The 19,874-nt window shown below is 40.9% G+C and overlaps 1 protein-coding gene across 1 annotated transcript; it reads right to left on the bottom strand.

Moving 5' to 3' along the window:
- Positions 1-242: 242 nt before the first annotated feature.
- Positions 243-1,750, bottom strand: LOC138361848 (uncharacterized; the record flags this gene model as incomplete). Its single annotated transcript, XM_069320933.1, has 4 exons — positions 1,617-1,750; positions 1,390-1,503; positions 1,225-1,281; positions 243-1,042 (listed from the first exon to the last, which is right to left on the bottom strand). Coding segments are annotated over exons 1-4 (1,089 nt in total), but the record flags the coding sequence as incomplete, so codon positions are not given.
- Positions 1,751-19,874: the final 18,124 nt, after the last annotated feature.

The following is a 19,874-nucleotide window of genomic DNA, read 5'->3' as shown; positions in this document are numbered from 1 at the left end:
AGACAGAGATGCTTGCCTTCTAATAACAACAAAGGGACTTTATCGGTATACTTTTCCTGGCTTTTCCTAGCTAAACTAAGATAGTATCTGTTACTTTCATGAGTTACTGTATAATTATAAATAGAAATTTTGTTAAGCTTTTCTATTTTCTTAAGGTTATCAAATGATACGGGGAATCTGATTTCATCTGCCCATACTACGAATCTTCTACACCATCGAAGGTTTTTGTAATGATGTCTAACGTTATCCATGGTCCTGCCCAATGCTAAGTTTTTATATGCGGCAATGCACTGTAACAAACACTCATCTCCTTCACTTTCAGGATTAAATACTGTTTCTTTACCCCTTAATTTTGCAGGATATGGTACGTAAGATCCAAGGCGCATAGGGTGGCGAATATACGAAAAATTAATGGCAAAGCCTGACATGGAATGAATTCCTACACTTGAGGATTGGACATTTTTTAGGCATTCGTCAATTTTAGCAGACATTTCGTCAACCCATGAATTTACGAGAACTTCAACCTCTTCCTGTGTAACAGTCTGAGTTTCTCCTCTAATTGAAAATACTTCATCTAATATTTCATATTGATCGTCGGCATGATTAAGTTTTTGCAAAATTAGGCTTACATCAGGGTAAATGTGAAATGAGGGAGGGAATTCTTCCTGTATTTGTCTGAACTGATTGTCTATATATTCTATAAAAAATTCCCTATACCTATTTATATATACGCTGGGGTCAGCGTCTAAATGTCCGGGAATGGAGAACGAATGTCTCGAGAAAGAACCTTCGAAATGGTTAATGACTTCTAACACTCGCGGAACAACGTTATCTAAGTTAAGTACCTCTGGGGAATCTGGAGCGTTGACTTCTTCATCTGATATGTCGTGAACAGGGGGTTGATTGTCTTCTTCTTCTTCTTCATCTGAAGATGCATGCTGGTTGCCGTCTGGTGCATCTTCTTCTAGCTCCTGGGACAGCTGGGGTTGACTGCGTACAGGTGTGCTCCACTCAGAGGGTTGGGTTGAATCCAGGGGCGATTCTGTAATATAATATTAGCAATGAATAAACATTAAGAGGAAAACAAATTTGAAACATTAAGAGGATTTGAAAACCTTAATAGGAAAATATCGTGTAAATAAGAGGAATTATTATTAAGAGGAAAAACAAAAAGTTTAAATAAGAGGAAAAACTGAATTACAGATAAATAATAATATTACTTACGAGCTGGGATGTTGATTCCACCAAGTATGAGATTCTCTTGATCACGAATAGGAACTCCTGTAATGGAAATATTTTTTCTGTATGAGTACTTATTACTTGTTTATACACTTGTTAAAAATACAATTATTAACTTTTAAAATTACGAAAATTATTGTGAAAACGTACGGTTATTTATGATGCGACGGCGTTTGGGTGGAGGTTCAATGATGTTTCTGGCTTCGGTAGGAGGTTCCCGGTTAACGGAGAAACGACAGTATGGGCATGAAGTAGAACCATGAACTGAAATGAAAATAATATATATATAAATTGACTGTCTGTATGTATGTATGTGTGTTTCGGATATATATTTTCTTTGAAAGTTTATTGAATGTGCGAGAAAAAGAGGTACTTACGATTTGCACAATAGAGTTGCCCACAGCTGGTACAGGTTACGTCAAAATGTCCAGGCGGTGTAGGCCCGTTGCATCCTATACAGTATAGTCTGCATTCTTGAAGAGCGTTGATGGACATTTCACCGAGGCATGTTAAACATCGTGTTTGACACACATGAACGATTTCGTTGTTGATAGGAGACAGGCACAGAGGACACACTGACATGATGATATGACTAGGCTAGGGGAACCTTGTGAACAGGATGAAGATTGAATGTAGACTGAAAGTGTAGGCCTCTGAGACTTTGGCGATCTGAGGGGGCCCCTGAATGAGCGTAATAACGATAGTGTGCCCCTGAGTGAGCGTTTGGCTGTTTTATTAATAGCGAGAATGATTGGCGAATACGGGGGATAAACTCTTTTATTATAAATTGTGTAAACTATGAATTAGATGACTAAATAAATTATAAATAAATAAATAAGTTTTATTAACGCTTAATGTATATATATATATATAAATTATTACGGTGGCGAACGCCGACAATGACTGGTAGATGTCTGGGGCGGATAATCAGGTGATGATTGCCTCGGGCAGATAGCCTGGGGCAGGTAGCTGGGGCCAGCTTAGATAGTCTCTGAGGCAGTTTTCAGTATTAAAGGTTACATTGAGATGCTTCGGTTGATTTGTATAAAACTGACTGGTTAATGAAAAAGGAATAAAATATTAGTATGTCAGAAAATAGCAAGAGGGAATAATATGAAGAGGAGAGAGAGAGAGGAGGGAGAGAGAGAGAGAGAGGAGGGACGGTCCAGATATTACGGATAAGATAAGATAAGATTAAGAGCCGACTGGCTGGCTGGGCGCAAAGTAAATAAAGGTGACGCGACAGATTGCGAGGTAAGGGGGGAGGGAGGGGGTGTGATGTACGAGACTTGAAAACCATGACTTACACAGGTGATTTTCTAAATTTATATGAATAACTAAGGCTTACATAGACGATTTTGTAAGTTGAAAACATGTAAAATATGTCCATAGAGTTCTCATGGAAACCCTAAAGTGCTACACACGTTATTTGAATTTCTCCCATAAGGCCTTAACAAACTTCTAAGTCTCGGAAATTATTTTTCTCATAAGAACTTTAACAAACTTGTATGACATTATTTTTCGTTATAAGAAATCCTTACTTCCAAATCTGTGACTCCAAAAATTCACCTGAAAACCCTGGCTCCACACAGACGATATTTCTAAATTTACCTGAAACCCTTGGGGCCCACAGACGATATTTTCCCTTTGGACCTGAAACCCTTGGGGCACACAGACGATATTTGACCTGAAAAAAAAAATCGTCTGTGTGGAGCCATCCCTACTACTAGGAGCTACCTTGGGAGGTGTTGTTGGTGGTGGGGGGGGGGTTGTCAGTTAGGTATTTAAATTTAATATTGTAAGATAGGTTATATAGGGCGAGGTGTTGAGGAAGGAATAAGAAAAGTGTTTGGGACTGAGTTAAGTGTATTAGTTGTTGTGATTGATGTTAGAAGGAAGGTAGGTGGTTGAAATGTGTAAAGATTTGTTAATGAGATCATTTGGTTAATAATGTAGGAATTAAGGGTAAGTGATCACTGGAGATAGATATTCAACAGTATATTAAGAGGCCAAGTTTTAGCAGGTAGGTAGGCCGACCGGCCGGCAGAGAGAGACAATGGACTGACAAACAGGTAGACGTTTTCTTCATGGATGGTAAACTATTATTAAAATGGCATGTACACATTTCCATGTGCGACATTCTTGTACACACACACACACACACACACACACACACACACACACACACACACACACACACACACACACACACACACACACACACACACACACACACACACACATACACTGACCCACAGAGACTGCCCAAATATGTATACTAACAGCAGCAGCAGTTGGTGTTCCCAGGCAGGTCACCCATCCAAGTACTAACCAAAGTCAACGGTGTTTAACCTGACAGATGTATGGGAAGAGACGCAGTGTTCTCAAGGTGATAGGTAGGTAGGTAGTATGGCCGTTGCTATTGTATACAAGTAGTAAGTAATCACATGTGAGTGAGTGAGTGAGTCAGGATACTGGTAACTGCGGCGGGCGGGCAGGCAGGCGGAGGATACTCACACATAGCAGCCAATTCTCCATTAATGATAGTACTTATTGCAACTATTTAGTCAATTTAACCAACAACAAATGGACTACTACTACTGTTGCTCCAAAATAGAAATGTTGGGATGCCACCGCTGCCATTGATCTCGCACAAGTTGCTGCTGACAAATGACTCATCTTAGGCCTTGCATATGCTCTCTTAGGCTTCATTTAGTCAATAATTGTAACATCATTGAGTCGGGGGACAGGCAGACAGGCACTTTATACATGTTAGGCTTATAGTGGTCTCCAACACCCACCACCCCACAAGGTCCAACTAGTGACTAACCCTCACTCACTCACCACGCCCCAAGTAGCTAGCTTACTAACTCCTGGATACCTATTTACTGCTAGGTGAACAGAGACATTCGGTGATAGGAAAGGCTACCAACAACTACAGCCCTTTTTCTATTTCTATTTCTATTTCTACAAACCTAGTCTATTTCCTAGTCTAAACTAACCTAACCTAACCTCACCTAACCTAACCCAACCTAACCTAAGCTAATCTAACATAACCTAACCTAACTAACTCCTGGATACCTATTTACTGCTAGGTAAACAGAGACATTCGGTGATAGGAAAGGCTACTAACATTTACAGCCCTACTTCTACAAACCTACCCTAAACCAACCTAACCTAATCTAACCTAACCTAACCTAACCTAATCTAACCTAACCTAAGCTAATCTAACATAACCTAACCTAACTAACTCCTGGATACCTATTTACTGCTAGGTGAACAGAGACATTCGGTGATAGGAAAGGCTACTAACATTTACAGCCCTACTTCTACAAACCTACCCTAAACCAACCTAACCTAATCTAACCTAACCTAACCTAACCTAATCTAACCTAACCTAAGCTAATCTAACATAACCTAACCTAACTAACTCCTGGATACCTATTTACTGCTAGGTGAACAGAGACATTCGGTGATAGGAAAGGCTACTAACATTTACAGCCCTACTTCTACAAACCTACCCTAAACCAACCTAACCAAATCTAACCTAACCTAACCTAACCTAATCTAACCTAACCTAAGCTAATCTAACATAACCTAACCTAACTAACTCCTGGATACCTATTTACTGCTAGGTGAACAGAGGCATTCGGTGATAGGAAAGGCTACTAACATTTACAGCCCTACTTCTACAAACCTACCCTAAACCAACCTAACCTAATCTAACCTAACCTAACCAAACCTAATCTAACCTAACCTAATCTAACCTAAGCTAATCTAACATAACCTAACCTAACTAACTCCTGGATACCTATTTACTGCTAGGTGAACAGAGGCATTCGGTGATAAGACACGTTACCTAAAATTCAAGCAATTTTTTTTGTCTATTTTTTTATTGTTTTTAAATAATTTATAATTTATACTTGATTCATTTTTTATAATGTTTTTACCTATTTCTATTTCTACAAACGTAGCCTATTTCCTAGCCTAAATTAACCTAAAAATGTGTGTGTATATATATATATATATATATATATATATATATATATATATATATATATATATATATATATATATATATTTAAATATATATATATATATATCAGTCGGTGGAATAATACAAATATTACACCTAACCAACCACAAAATAACCAACCTTAACTGTACCTTACCAACATACCCTAACCAATCAACCCTAACCAACCTAAGCTTACATATTATCTAAATTGCTTATTAAACCATAATTATGCTTGTTCTAACCTAAAATTCTAACCTCAAATTCTAACCTAATTCTAATTCTAACCTAATTCTAATTCTAACCAACCTAACCAGTCTAACAAACTAACCTAACCAACTTAAACTAACCAACCTAACCAATCATCTACCTAACCAACTAACCAACCTAACCAACCAACCTAATCAACCAACCTAACCAACTAACCTAACCCACTTAACCAACCAACCTTAGCAACCAACCTAAGCAACCTAACCTAACCATCCAACCTAACCAACCAACCTAATCCACTTAACCAACCAACCTTAGCAACCAACCTAACCAACCAACCAACCAACCTAAGCAACCTAACCTAACCATCCAACCCAACCCAACCTAACCAACCTAACCTAACCAACCTAACCTAATCTAACCAACCAATCTAACCAACCAACCTAACCTAACCTAACCTAACCAACCAACCTAACCAATCAACCAATCTAACCTAACCAACCAACCTAACCAACCTAACCTAACCAACCTAACCTAACCTAACCAACCTAACCTAACCTAACCAACCTAACCTAACCTAACCAACCTAACCTAACCTAACCAACCAACCAACCTAAGCAACCAACCTAACCAACCTAACCTAACCAACCTAACCTAACCTAACCAACCTAACCTAACCTAACCTAACCAACCTAACCTAACCAACCTAACCTAACCTAACCAACCTAACCTAACCAACCTAACCTAACCTAACCAACCAACCAACCTAAGCAACCAACCTAACCAACCTAAGCAACCAACCTAACCAACCTAAGCAACCTAACCAGCCTTAGCAACCTAACCAACCTAAGCAACCTAACCAACCTAAGCAACCTAACCAACCTAAGCAACCTAAGCAACCTAACCTAATCAACCAACCTAACCTAATCAACCTAACCTAAGCAACCTAACCTAACCAACCTAACCTAAGCAACCTAACCTAACCAACCAACCTACTTAACCAACCTAACCTAACCAACCTAACCTAACCTAACCAACCTAACCTAACCTCCCTTCTTATTATCTGACACGAACCTTCGGTTCGTGTCAGAGTCCATGAGTGTCCGTGTGTGTGTCCGTGTGAGTGTCCGTGTCCGTGTATCCATGGGGTTTTGGGTCCAGGAAGCTATTTGTGTCGACCCAAATTGCCTCCCTTCTCCCCACCTGAAATCCAGGTGGATTGAAAGACCTGCCCGAGGTCAGTGGATCCAGGTATCCGTCCGTGGCCCCCCGGACTTCAACCCTTCCCCACATTCCAAGGAGTCGGTCAATCAATCTTCGGCTATCCAGAGAATCTATCGAAACTGATGCTCCTACAGGAGGGGACACACAGAGAAATCTGTGCCCTGTACTTGCAACCGTTCCGACAGGCTCGAACGCAGATCTATCCGGATTAGGAACTTGTTCTATCCGACTAGGCCACGCTGGAGTTGCCTTCTGAATCAAATTTGGCACTTGTATTTATATCTCATAGCAAGGTTAGTTAGTGTCTATTTATCAACAGTTGCAATGATTGAGATGTGAAGTTGTTAATTTGTGTTGACAGTTAGAAAGACCTGACAGCTTTATTTGATAAGGTTGCAGTCCCGTGAGGCAGTTTTATGAATGAATATTGGAGATTTTAGGCTAACTGACATGTGTGTGTGTGTGTGTGTGTGTGTTTAAAAGTATGTATTAATTAATAATTAGTGTGGTGTTTCCAAATGAGTTTGTGAATGGTAAACAAGCAATGCAATATCCAATATGTGCTATTTTAGGCCTCGTTCTGTAAAATACATGTTTTACTAGGGAAGGAAAATCCGGTTTGTTTTTTTCCCTCGTTTTATTTCAGGAATAAATAGCACATAGGCGAAGGACCGAAGGTTTTGGCTGGTTAAATATAGCGTTGTGGCCGCCATTTTCTGTGTTGGGTTGGGGGGGGGAGGGGGTGGGGGATGGAGGGGGCGGTATGGGGGATAGGGGGGGGGGGGTTAGATGGTGGGGGAGAGGGGCCCTGAGGAGCTACCTTGGGAGGTGTTGTTGGTGGGGGGGGGGGGGTTGGTGGGGGAGGGGCCCTGAGGAGCTACCTTGGGAGGTGTTGTTGGTGGGGGGGGCGTTGGTGGGGGAGGGGGCAGGGGGAGAGGGGTCCTGAGGAGCTACCTTGGGAGGTGTTGTTGGTGGTGGGGGGGGGGGTTGTCAGTTAGGTATTTAAATTTAATATTGTAAGATAGGTTATATAGGGCGAGGTGTTGAGGAAGGAATAAGAAAAGTGTTTGGGACTGAGTTAAGTGTATTAGTTGTTGTGATTGATGTTAGAAGGAAGGTAGGTGGTTGAAATGTGTAAAGATTTGTTAATGAGATCATTTGGTTAATAATGTAGGAATTAAGGGTAAGTGATCACTGGAGATAGATATTCAACAGTATATTAAGAGGCCAAGTTTTAGCAGGTAGGTAGGCCGACCGGCCGGCAGAGAGAGACAATGGACTGACAAACAGGTAGACGTTTTCTTCATGGATGGTAAACTATTATTAAAATGGCATGTACACATTTCCATGTGCGACATTCTTGTACACACACACACACACACACACACACACACACACACACACACACACACACACACACACACACACACACACACACTGACCCACAGAGACTGCCCAAATATGTATACTAACAGCAGCAGCAGTTGGTGTTCCCAGGCAGGTCACCCATCCAAGTACTAACCAAAGTCAACGGTGTTTAACCTGACAGATGTATGGGAAGAGACGCAGTGTTCTCAAGGTGATAGGTAGGTAGGTAGTATGGCCGTTGCTATTGTATACAAGTAGTAAGTAATCACATGTGAGTGAGTGAGTGAGTCAGGATACTGGTAACTGCGGCGGGCGGGCAGGCAGGCGGAGGATACTCACACATAGCAGCCAATTCTCCATTAATGATAGTACTTATTGCAACTATTTAGTCAAATTAACCAACAACAAATGGACTACTACTACTGTTGCTCCAAAATAGAAATGTTGGGATGCCACCGCTGCCATTGATCTCGCACAAGTTGCTGCTGACAAATGACTCATCTTAGGCCTTGCATATGCTCTCTTAGGCTTCATTTAGTCAATAATTGTAACATCATTGAGTCGGGGGACAGGCAGACAGGCACTTTATACATGTTAGGCTTATAGTGGTCTCCAACACCCACCACCCCACAAGGTCCAACTAGTGACTAACCCTCACTCACTCACCACGCCCCAAGTAGCTAGCTTACTAACTCCTGGATACCTATTTACTGCTAGGTGAACAGAGACATTCGGTGATAGGAAAGGCTACCAACAACTACAGCCCTTTTTCTATTTCTATTTCTATTTCTACAAACCTAGTCTATTTCCTAGTCTAAACTAACCTAACCTAACCTCACCTAACCTAACCCAACCTAACCTAAGCTAATCTAACATAACCTAACCTAACTAACTCCTGGATACCTATTTACTGCTAGGTAAACAGAGACATTCGGTGATAGGAAAGGCTACTAACATTTACAGCCCTACTTCTACAAACCTACCCTAAACCAACCTAACCTAATCTAACCTAACCTAACCTAACCTAATCTAACCTAACCTAAGCTAATCTAACATAACCTAACCTAACTAACTCCTGGATACCTATTTACTGCTAGGTGAACAGAGACATTCGGTGATAGGAAAGGCTACTAACATTTACAGCCCTACTTCTACAAACCTACCCTAAACCAACCTAACCTAATCTAACCTAACCTAACCTAACCTAATCTAACCTAACCTAAGCTAATCTAACATAACCTAACCTAACTAACTCCTGGATACCTATTTACTGCTAGGTGAACAGAGACATTCGGTGATAGGAAAGGCTACTAACATTTACAGCCCTACTTCTACAAACCTACCCTAAACCAACCTAACCTAATCTAACCTAACCTAACCTAACCTAATCTAACCTAACCTAAGCTAATCTAACATAACCTAACCTAACTAACTCCTGGATACCTATTTACTGCTAGGTGAACAGAGACATTCGGTGATAGGAAAGGCTACTAACATTTACAGCCCTACTTCTACAAACCTACCCTAAACCAACCTAACCTAATCTAACCTAACCTAACCTAACCTAATCTAACCTAACCTAAGCTAATCTAACATAACCTAACCTAACTAACTCCTGGATACCTATTTACTGCTAGGTGAACAGAGGCATTCGGTGATAGGAAAGGCTACTAACATTTACAGCCCTACTTCTACAAACCTACCCTAAACCAACCTAACCTAATCTAACCTAACCTAACCAAACCTAATCTAACCTAACCTAATCTAACCTAAGCTAATCTAACATAACCTAACCTAACTAACTCCTGGATACCTATTTACTGCTAGGTGAACAGAGGCATTCGGTGATAAGACACGTTACCTAAAATTCAAGCAATTTTTTTTTGTCTATTTTTTTATTGTTTTTAAATAATTTATAATTTATACTTGATTCATTTTTTATAATGTTTTTACCTATTTCTATTTCTACAAACGTAGCCTATTTCCTAGCCTAAATTAACCTAAAAATGTGTGTGTATATATATATATATATATATATATATATATATATATATATATATATATATATATATATATATATATATATATATATATATATATATATATATATATATATATATTTAAATATATATATATATATATATCAGTCGGTGGAATAATACAAATATTACACCTAACCAACCACAAAATAACCAACCTTAACTGTACCTTACCAACATACCCTAACCAATCAACCCTAACCAACCTAAGCTTACATATTATCTAAATTGCTTATTAAACCATAATTATGCTTGTTCTAACCTAAAATTCTAACCTCAAATTCTAACCTAATTCTAATTCTAACCTAATTCTAATTCTAACCAACCTAACCAGTCTAACAAACTAACCTAACCAACTTAAACTAACCAACCTAACCAATCATCTACCTAACCAACTAACCAACCTAACCAACCAACCTAATCAACCAACCTAACCAACTAACCTAACCCACTTAACCAACCAACCTTAGCAACCAACCTAAGCAACCTAACCTAACCATCCAACCTAACCAACCAACCTAATCCACTTAACCAACCAACCTTAGCAACCAACCTAACCAACCAACCAACCAACCTAAGCAACCTAACCTAACCATCCAACCCAACCCAACCTAACCAACCTAACCTAACCAACCTAACCTAATCTAACCAACCAATCTAACCAACCAACCTAACCTAACCTAACCTAACCTAACCAACCAACCTAACCAACCAACCAATCTAACCTAACCAACCAACCTAACCAACCTAACCTAACCAACCTAACCTAACCTAACCAACCTAACCTAACCTAACCAACCTAACCTAACCTAACCAACCTAACCTAACCTAACCAACCTAACCTAACCTAACCAACCAACCAACCTAAGCAACCAACCTAACCAACCTAACCTAACCAACCTAACCTAACCTAACCAATCTAACCTAACCTAACCTAACCAACCTAACCTAACCAACCTAACCTAACCTAACCAACCTAACCTAACCAACCTAACCTAACCTAACCAACCAACCAACCTAAGCAACCAACCTAACCAACCTAAGCAACCAACCTAACCAACCTAAGCAACCTAACCAGCCTTAGCAACCTAACCAACCTAAGCAACCTAACCAACCTAAGCAACCTAACCAACCTATGCAACCTAAGCAACCTAACCTAATCAACCAACCTAACCTAATCAACCTAACCTAAGCAACCTAACCTAACCAACCTAACCTAAGCAACCTAACCTAACCAACCAACCTACTTAACCAACCTAACCTAACCAACCTAACCTAACCTAACCAACCTAACCTAACCTCCCTTCTTATTATCTGACACGAACCTTCGGTTCGTGTCAGAGTCCATGAGTGTCCGTGTGTGTGTCCGTGTGAGTGTCCGTGTCCGTGTATCCATGGGGTTTTGGGTCCAGGAAGCTATTTGTGTCGACCCAAATTGCCTCCCTTCTCCCCACCTGAAATCCAGGTGGATTGAAAGACCTGCCCGAGGTCAGTGGATCCAGGTATCCGTCCGTGGCCCCCCGGACTTCAACCCTTCCCCACATTCCAAGGAGTCGGTCAATCAATCTTCGGCTATCCAGAGAATCTATCGAAACTGATGCTCCTACAGGAGGGGACACACAGAGAAATCTGTGCCCTGTACTTGCAACCGTTCCGACAGGCTCGAACGCAGATCTATCCGGATTAGGAACTTGTTCTATCCGACTAGGCCACGCTGGAGTTGCCTTCTGAATCAAATTTGGCACTTGTATTTATATCTCATAGCAAGGTTAGTTAGTGTCTATTTATCAACAGTTGCAATGATTGAGATGTGAAGTTGTTAATTTGTGTTGACAGTTAGAAAGACCTGACAGCTTTATTTGATAAGGTTGCAGTCCCGTGAGGCAGTTTTATGAATGAATATTGGAGATTTTAGGCTAACTGACATGTGTGTGTGTGTGTGTGTGTGTTTAAAAGTATGTATTAATTAATAATTAGTGTGGTGTTTCCAAATGAGTTTGTGAATGGTAAACAAGCAATGCAATATCCAATATGTGCTATTTTAGGCCTCGTTCTGTAAAATACATGTTTTACTAGGGAAGGAAAATCCGGTTTGTTTTTTTCCCTCGTTTTATTTCAGGAATAAATAGCACATAGGCGAAGGACCGAAGGTTTTGGCTGGTTAAATATAGCGTTGTGGCCGCCATTTTCTGTGTTGGGTTGGGGGGGGGAGGGGGTGGGGGATGGAGGGGGCGGTATGGGGGATAGGGGGGGGGGGGTTAGATGGTGGGGGAGAGGGGCCCTGAGGAGCTACCTTGGGAGGTGTTGTTGGTGGGGGGGGGGGGGGGGGGGTTGGTGGGGGAGGGGCCCTGAGGAGCTACCTTGGGAGGTGTTGTTGGTGGGGGGGGCGTTGGTGGGGGAGGGGGCAGGGGGAGAGGGGTCCTGAGGAGCTACCTTGGGAGGTGTTGTTGGTGGTGGGGGGGGGGGGGTTGTCAGTTAGGTATTTAAATTTAATATTGTAAGATAGGTTATATAGGGCGAGGTGTTGAGGAAGGAATAAGAAAAGTGTTTGGGACTGAGTTAAGTGTATTAGTTGTTGTGATTGATGTTAGAAGGAAGGTAGGTGGTTGAAATGTGTAAAGATTTGTTAATGAGATCATTTGGTTAATAATGTAGGAATTAAGGGTAAGTGATCACTGGAGATAGATATTCAACAGTATATTAAGAGGCCAAGTTTTAGCAGGTAGGTAGGCCGACCGGCCGGCAGAGAGAGACAATGGACTGACAAACAGGTAGACGTTTTCTTCATGGATGGTAAACTATTATTAAAATGGCATGTACACATTTCCATGTGCGACATTCTTGTACACACACACACACACACACACACACACACACACACACACACACACACACACACACACACACACACACACACACTGACCCACAGAGACTGCCCAAATATGTATACTAACAGCAGCAGCAGTTGGTGTTCCCAGGCAGGTCACCCATCCAAGTACTAACCAAAGTCAACGGTGTTTAACCTGACAGATGTATGGGAAGAGACGCAGTGTTCTCAAGGTGATAGGTAGGTAGGTAGTATGGCCGTTGCTATTGTATACAAGTAGTAAGTAATCACATGTGAGTGAGTGAGTCAGGATACTGGTAACTGCGGCGGGCGGGCAGGCAGGCGGAGGATACTCACACATAGCAGCCAATTCTCCATTAATGATAGTACTTATTGCAACTATTTAGTCAAATTAACCAACAACAAATGGACTACTACTACTGTTGCTCCAAAATAGAAATGTTGGGATGCCACCGCTGCCATTGATCTCGCACAAGTTGCTGCTGACAAATGACTCATCTTAGGCCTTGCATATGCTCTCTTAGGCTTCATTTAGTCAATAATTGTAACATCATTGAGTCGGGGGACAGGCAGACAGGCACTTTATACATGTTAGGCTTATAGTGGTCTCCAACACCCACCACCCCACAAGGTCCAACTAGTGACTAACCCTCACTCACTCACCACGCCCCAAGTAGCTAGCTTACTAACTCCTGGATACCTATTTACTGCTAGGTGAACAGAGACATTCGGTGATAGGAAAGGCTACCAACAACTACAGCCCTTTTTCTATTTCTATTTCTATTTCTACAAACCTAGTCTATTTCCTAGTCTAAACTAACCTAACCTAACCTCACCTAACCTAACCCAACCTAACCTAAGCTAATCTAACATAACCTAACCTAACTAACTCCTGGATACCTATTTACTGCTAGGTAAACAGAGACATTCGGTCATAGGAAAGGCTACTAACATTTACAGCCCTACTTCTACAAACCTACCCTAAACCAACCTAACCTAATCTAACCTAACCTAACCTAACCTAATCTAACCTAACCTAAGCTAATCTAACATAACCTAACCTAACTAACTCCTGGATACCTATTTACTGCTAGGTGAACAGAGACATTCGGTGATAGGAAAGGCTACTAACATTTACAGCCCTACTTCTACAAACCTACCCTAAACCAACCTAACCTAATCTAACCTAACCTAACCTAACCTAATCTAACCTAACCTAAGCTAATCTAACATAACCTAACCTAACTAACTCCTGGATACCTATTTACTGCTAGGTGAACAGAGACATTCGGTGATAGGAAAGGCTACTAACATTTACAGCCCTACTTCTACAAACCTACCCTAAACCAACCTAACCTAATCTAACCTAACCTAACCTAACCTAATCTAACCTAACCTAAGCTAATCTAACATAACCTAACCTAACTAACTCCTGGATACCTATTTACTGCTAGGTGAACAGAGGCATTCGGTGATAGGAAAGGCTACTAACATTTACAGCCCTACTTCTACAAACCTACCCTAAACCAACCTAACCTAATCTAACCTAACCTAACCAAACCTAATCTAACCTAACCTAATCTAACCTAAGCTAATCTAACATAACCTAACCTAACTAACTCCTGGATACCTATTTACTGCTAGGTGAACAGAGGCATTCGGTGATAAGACACGTTACCTAAAATTCAAGCAATTTTTTTTGTCTATTTTTTTATTGTTTTTAAATAATTTATAATTTATACTTGATTCATTTTTTATAATGTTTTTACCTATTTCTATTTCTACAAACGTAGCCTATTTCCTAGCCTAAATTAACCTAAAAATGTGTGTGTGTATATATATATATATATATATATATATATATATATATATATATATATATATATATATATATATATATATATATATATATATATATATATATATATATTTAAATATATATATATATATATCAGTCGGTGGAATAATACAAATATTACACCTAACCAACCACAAAATAACCAACCTTAACTGTACCTTACCAACATACCCTAACCAATCAACCCTAACCAACCTAAGCTTACATATTATCTAAATTGCTTATTAAACCATAATTATGCTTGTTCTAACCTAAAATTCTAACCTCAAATTCTAACCTAATTCTAATTCTAACCTAATTCTAATTCTAACCAACCTAACCAGTCTAACAAACTAACCTAACCAACTTAAACTAACCAACCTAACCAATCATCTACCTAACCAACTAACCAACCTAACGAACCAACCTAATCAACCAACCTAACCAACTAACCTAACCCACTTAACCAACCAACCTTAGTAACCAACCTAAGCAACCTAACCTAACCATCCAACCTAACCAACCAACCTAATCCACTTAACCAACCAACCTTAGCAACCAACCTAACCAACCAACCAACCAACCTAAGCAACCTAACCTAACCATCCAACCCAACCCAACCTAACCAACCTAACCTAACCAACCTAACCTAATCTAACCAACCAATCTAACCAACCAACCTAACCTAACCTAACCTAACCTAACCAACCAACCTAACCAACCAACCAATCTAACCTAACCAACCAACCTAACCAACCTAACCTAACCAACCTAACCTAACCTAACCAACCTAACCTAACCTAACCAACCTAACCTAACCTAACCAACCTAACCTAACCTAACCAACCTAACCTAACCTAACCAACCAACCAACCTAAGCAACCAACCTAACCAACCTAACCTAACCAACCTAACCTAACCTAACCAACCTAACCTAACCTAACCTAACCAACCTAACCTAACCAACCTAACCTAACCTAACCAACCTAACCTAACCAACCTAACCTAACCTAACCAACCAACCAACCTAAGCAACCAACCTAACCAACCTAAGCAACCAACCTAACCAACCTAACCAGCCTTAGCAACCTAACCAACCTAAGCAACCTAACCAACCTAAGCAACCTAAGCAACCTAACCAACCTAAGCAACCTAAGCAACCTAACCTAATCAACCAACCTAACCTAATCAACCAACCTAACCTAATCAACCTAACCTAAGCAACCTAACCTAACCAACCTAACCTAAGCAACCTAACCTAACCAACCAACCTACTTAACCAACCTAACCTAACCAACCTAACCTAACCTAACCAACCTAACCTAACCTCCCTTCTTATTATCTGACACGAACCTTCGGTTCGTGTCAGAGTCCATGAGTGTCCGTGTGTGTGTCCGTGTGAGTGTCCGTGTCCGTGTATCCATGGGGTTTTGGGTCCAGGAAGCTATTTGTGTCGACCCAAATTGCCTCCCTTCTCCCCACCTGAAATCCAGGTGGATTGAAAGACCTGCCCGAGGTCAGTGGATCCAGGTATCCGTCCGTGGCCCCCCGGACTTCAACCCTTCCCCACATTCCAAGGAGTCGGTCAATCAATCTTCGGCTATCCAGAGAATCTATCGAAACTGATGCTCCTACAGGAGGGGACACACAGAGAAATCTGTGCCCTGTACTTGCAACCGTTCCGACAGGCTCGAACGCAGATCTATCCGGATTAGGAACTTGTTCTATCCGACTAGGCCACGCTGGAGTTGCCTTCTGAATCAAATTTGGCACTTGTATTTATATCTCATAGCAAGGTTAGTTAGTGTCTATTTATCAACAGTTGCAATGATTGAGATGTGAAGTTGTTAATTTGTGTTGACAGTTAGAAAGACCTGACAGCTTTATTTGATAAGGTTGCAGTCCCGTGAGGCAGTTTTATGAATGAATATTGGAGATTTTAGGCTAACTGACATGTGTGTGTGTGTGTGTGTGTGTTTAAAAGTATGTATTAATTAATAATTAGTGTGGTGTTTCAAAATGAGTTTGTGAATGGTAAACAAGCAATGCAATATCCAATATGTGCTATTTTAGGCCTCGTTCTGTAAAATACATGTTTTACTAGGGAAGGAAAATCCGGTTTGTTTTTTTCCCTCGTTTTATTTCAGGAATAAATAGCACATAGGCGAAGGACCGAAGGTTTTGGCTGGTTAAATATAGCGTTGTGGCCGCCATTTTCTGTGTTGGGCGGGGGGGGGGAGGGGGTGGGGGATAGAGGGGGCGGTATGGGGGATAGGGGGGGGGGTTAGATGGTGGGGGAGAGGGGCCCTGAGGAGCTACCTTGGGAGGTGTTGGTGGGGGGGGGGGGTTGGTGGGGGAGGGGGCAGGGGGAGAGGGGCCCTGAGGAGCTACCTTGGGAGGTGTTGTTGGTGGGGGGGGCGTTGGTGGGGGAGGGGGCAGGGGGAGAGGGGTCCTGAGGAGCTACCTTGGGAGGTGTTGTTGGTGGTGGGGGGGGGGGGTTGTCAGTTAGGTATTTAAATTTAATATTGTAAGATAGGTTATATAGGGCGAGGTGTTGAGGAAGGAATAAGAAAAGTGTTTGGGACTGAGTTAAGTGTATTAGTTGTTGTGATTGATGTTAGAAGGAAGGTAGGCGGTTGAAATGTGTAAAGATTTGTTAATGAGATCATTTGGTTAATAATGTAGGAATTAAGGGTAAGTGATCACTGGAGATAGATATTCAACAGTATATTAAGAGGCCAAGTTTTAGCAGGTAGGTAGGCCGACCGGCCGGCAGAGAGAGACAATGGACTGACAAACAGGTAGACGTTTTCTTCATGGATGGTAAACTATTATTAAAATGGCATGTACACATTTCCATGTGCGACATTCTTGTACACACACACACACACACACACACACACACACACACACACACACACACACACACACACACACACACACACACACACACTGACCCACAGAGACTGCCCAAATATGTATACTAACAGCAGCAGCAGTTGGTGTTCCCAGGCAGGTCACCCATCCAAGTACTAACCAAAGTCAACGGTGTTTAACCTGACAGATGTATGGGAAGAGACGCAGTGTTCTCAAGGTGATAGGTAGGTAGGTAGTATGGCCGTTGCTATTGTATACAAGTAGTAAGTAATCACATGTGAGTGAGTGAGTGAGTCAGGATACTGGTAACTGCGGCGGGCGGGCAGGCAGGCGGAGGATACTCACACATAGCAGCCAATTCTCCATTAATGATAGTACTTATTGCAACTATTTAGTCAAATTAACCAACAACAAATGGACTACTACTACTGTTGCTCCAAAATAGAAATGTTGGGATGCCACCGCTGCCATTGATCTCGCACAAGTTGCTGCTGACAAATGACTCATCTTAGGCCTTGCATATGCTCTCTTAGGCTTCATTTAGTCAATAATTGTAACATCATTGAGTCGGGGGACAGGCAGACAGGCACTTTATACATGTTAGGCTTATAGTGGTCTCCAACACCCACCACCCCACAAGGTCCAACTAGTGACTAACCCTCACTCACTCACCACGCCCCAAGTAGCTAGCTTACTAACTCCTGGATACCTATTTACTGCTAGGTGAACAGAGACATTCGGTGATAGGAAAGGCTACCAACAACTACAGCCCTTTTTCTATTTCTATTTCTATTTCTACAAACCTAGTCTATTTCCTAGTCTAAACTAACCTAACCTAACCTCACCTAACCTAACCCAACCTAACCTAAGCTAATCTAACATAACCTAACCTAACTAACTCCTGGATACCTATTTACTGCTAGGTAAACAGAGACATTCGGTGATAGGAAAGGCTACTAACATTTACAGCCCTACTTCTACAAACCTACCCTAAACCAACCTAACCTAATCTAACCTAACCTAACCTAACCTAATCTAACCTAACCTAAGCTAATCTAACATAACCTAACCTAACTAACTCCTGGATACCTATTTACTGCTAGGTGAACAGAGACATTCGGTGATAGGAAAGGCTACTAACATTTACAGCCCTACTTCTACAAACCTACCCTAAACCAACCTAACCTAATCTAACCTAACCTAACCTAACCTAATCTAACCTAACCTAAGCTAATCTAACATAACCTAACCTAACTAACTCCTGGATACCTATTTACTGCTAGGTGAACAGAGACATTCGGTGATAGGAAAGGCTACTAACATTTACAGCCCTACTTCTACAAACCTACCCTAAACCAACCTAACCTAACCTAACCTAACCTAATCTAACCTAACCTAAGCTAATCTAACATAACCTAACCTAACTAACTCCTGGATACCTATTTACTGCTAGGTGAACAGAGGCATTCGGTGATAGGAAAGGCTACTAACATTTACAGCCCTACTTCTACAAACCTACCCTAAACCAACCTAACCTAATCTAACCTAACCTAACCAAACCTAATCTAACCTAACCTAATCTAACCTAAGCTAATCTAACATAACCTAACCTAACTAACTCCTGGATACCTATTTACTGCTAGGTGAACAGAGACATTCGGTGATAGGAAAGGCTACTAACATTTACAGCCCTACTTCTACAAACCTACCCTAAACCAACCTAACCTAACCTAACCTAACCTAATCTAACCTAACCTAAGCTAATCTAACATAACCTAACCTAACTAACTCCTGGATACCTATTTACTGCTAGGTGAACAGAGGCATTCGGTGATAGGAAAGGCTACTAACATTTACAGCCCTACTTCTACAAACCTACCCTAAACCAACCTAACCTAATCTAACCTAACCTAACCAAACCTAATCTAACCTAACCTAATCTAACCTAAGCTAATCTAACATAACCTAACCTAACTAACTCCTGGATACCTATTTACTGCTAGGTGAACAGAGGCATTCGGTGATAAGACACGTTACCTAAAATTCAAGCAATTTTTTTTGTCTATTTTTTTATTGTTTTTAAATAATTTATAATTTATACTTGATTCATTTTTTATAATGTTTTTACCTATTTCTATTTCTACAAACGTAGCCTATTTCCTAGCCTAAATTAACCTAAAAATGTGTGTGTATATATATATATATATATATATATAT

Source organism: Procambarus clarkii, unplaced genomic scaffold (assembly GCF_040958095.1).
Source record: "Procambarus clarkii isolate CNS0578487 unplaced genomic scaffold, FALCON_Pclarkii_2.0 HiC_scaffold_889, whole genome shotgun sequence".
Classification (NCBI taxonomy): domain Eukaryota; kingdom Metazoa; phylum Arthropoda; class Malacostraca; order Decapoda; family Cambaridae; genus Procambarus; species Procambarus clarkii.
The sequence above is the reverse complement of the archived record's forward strand: the minus strand, read 5'-3'. Positions and strand labels throughout refer to the sequence as shown.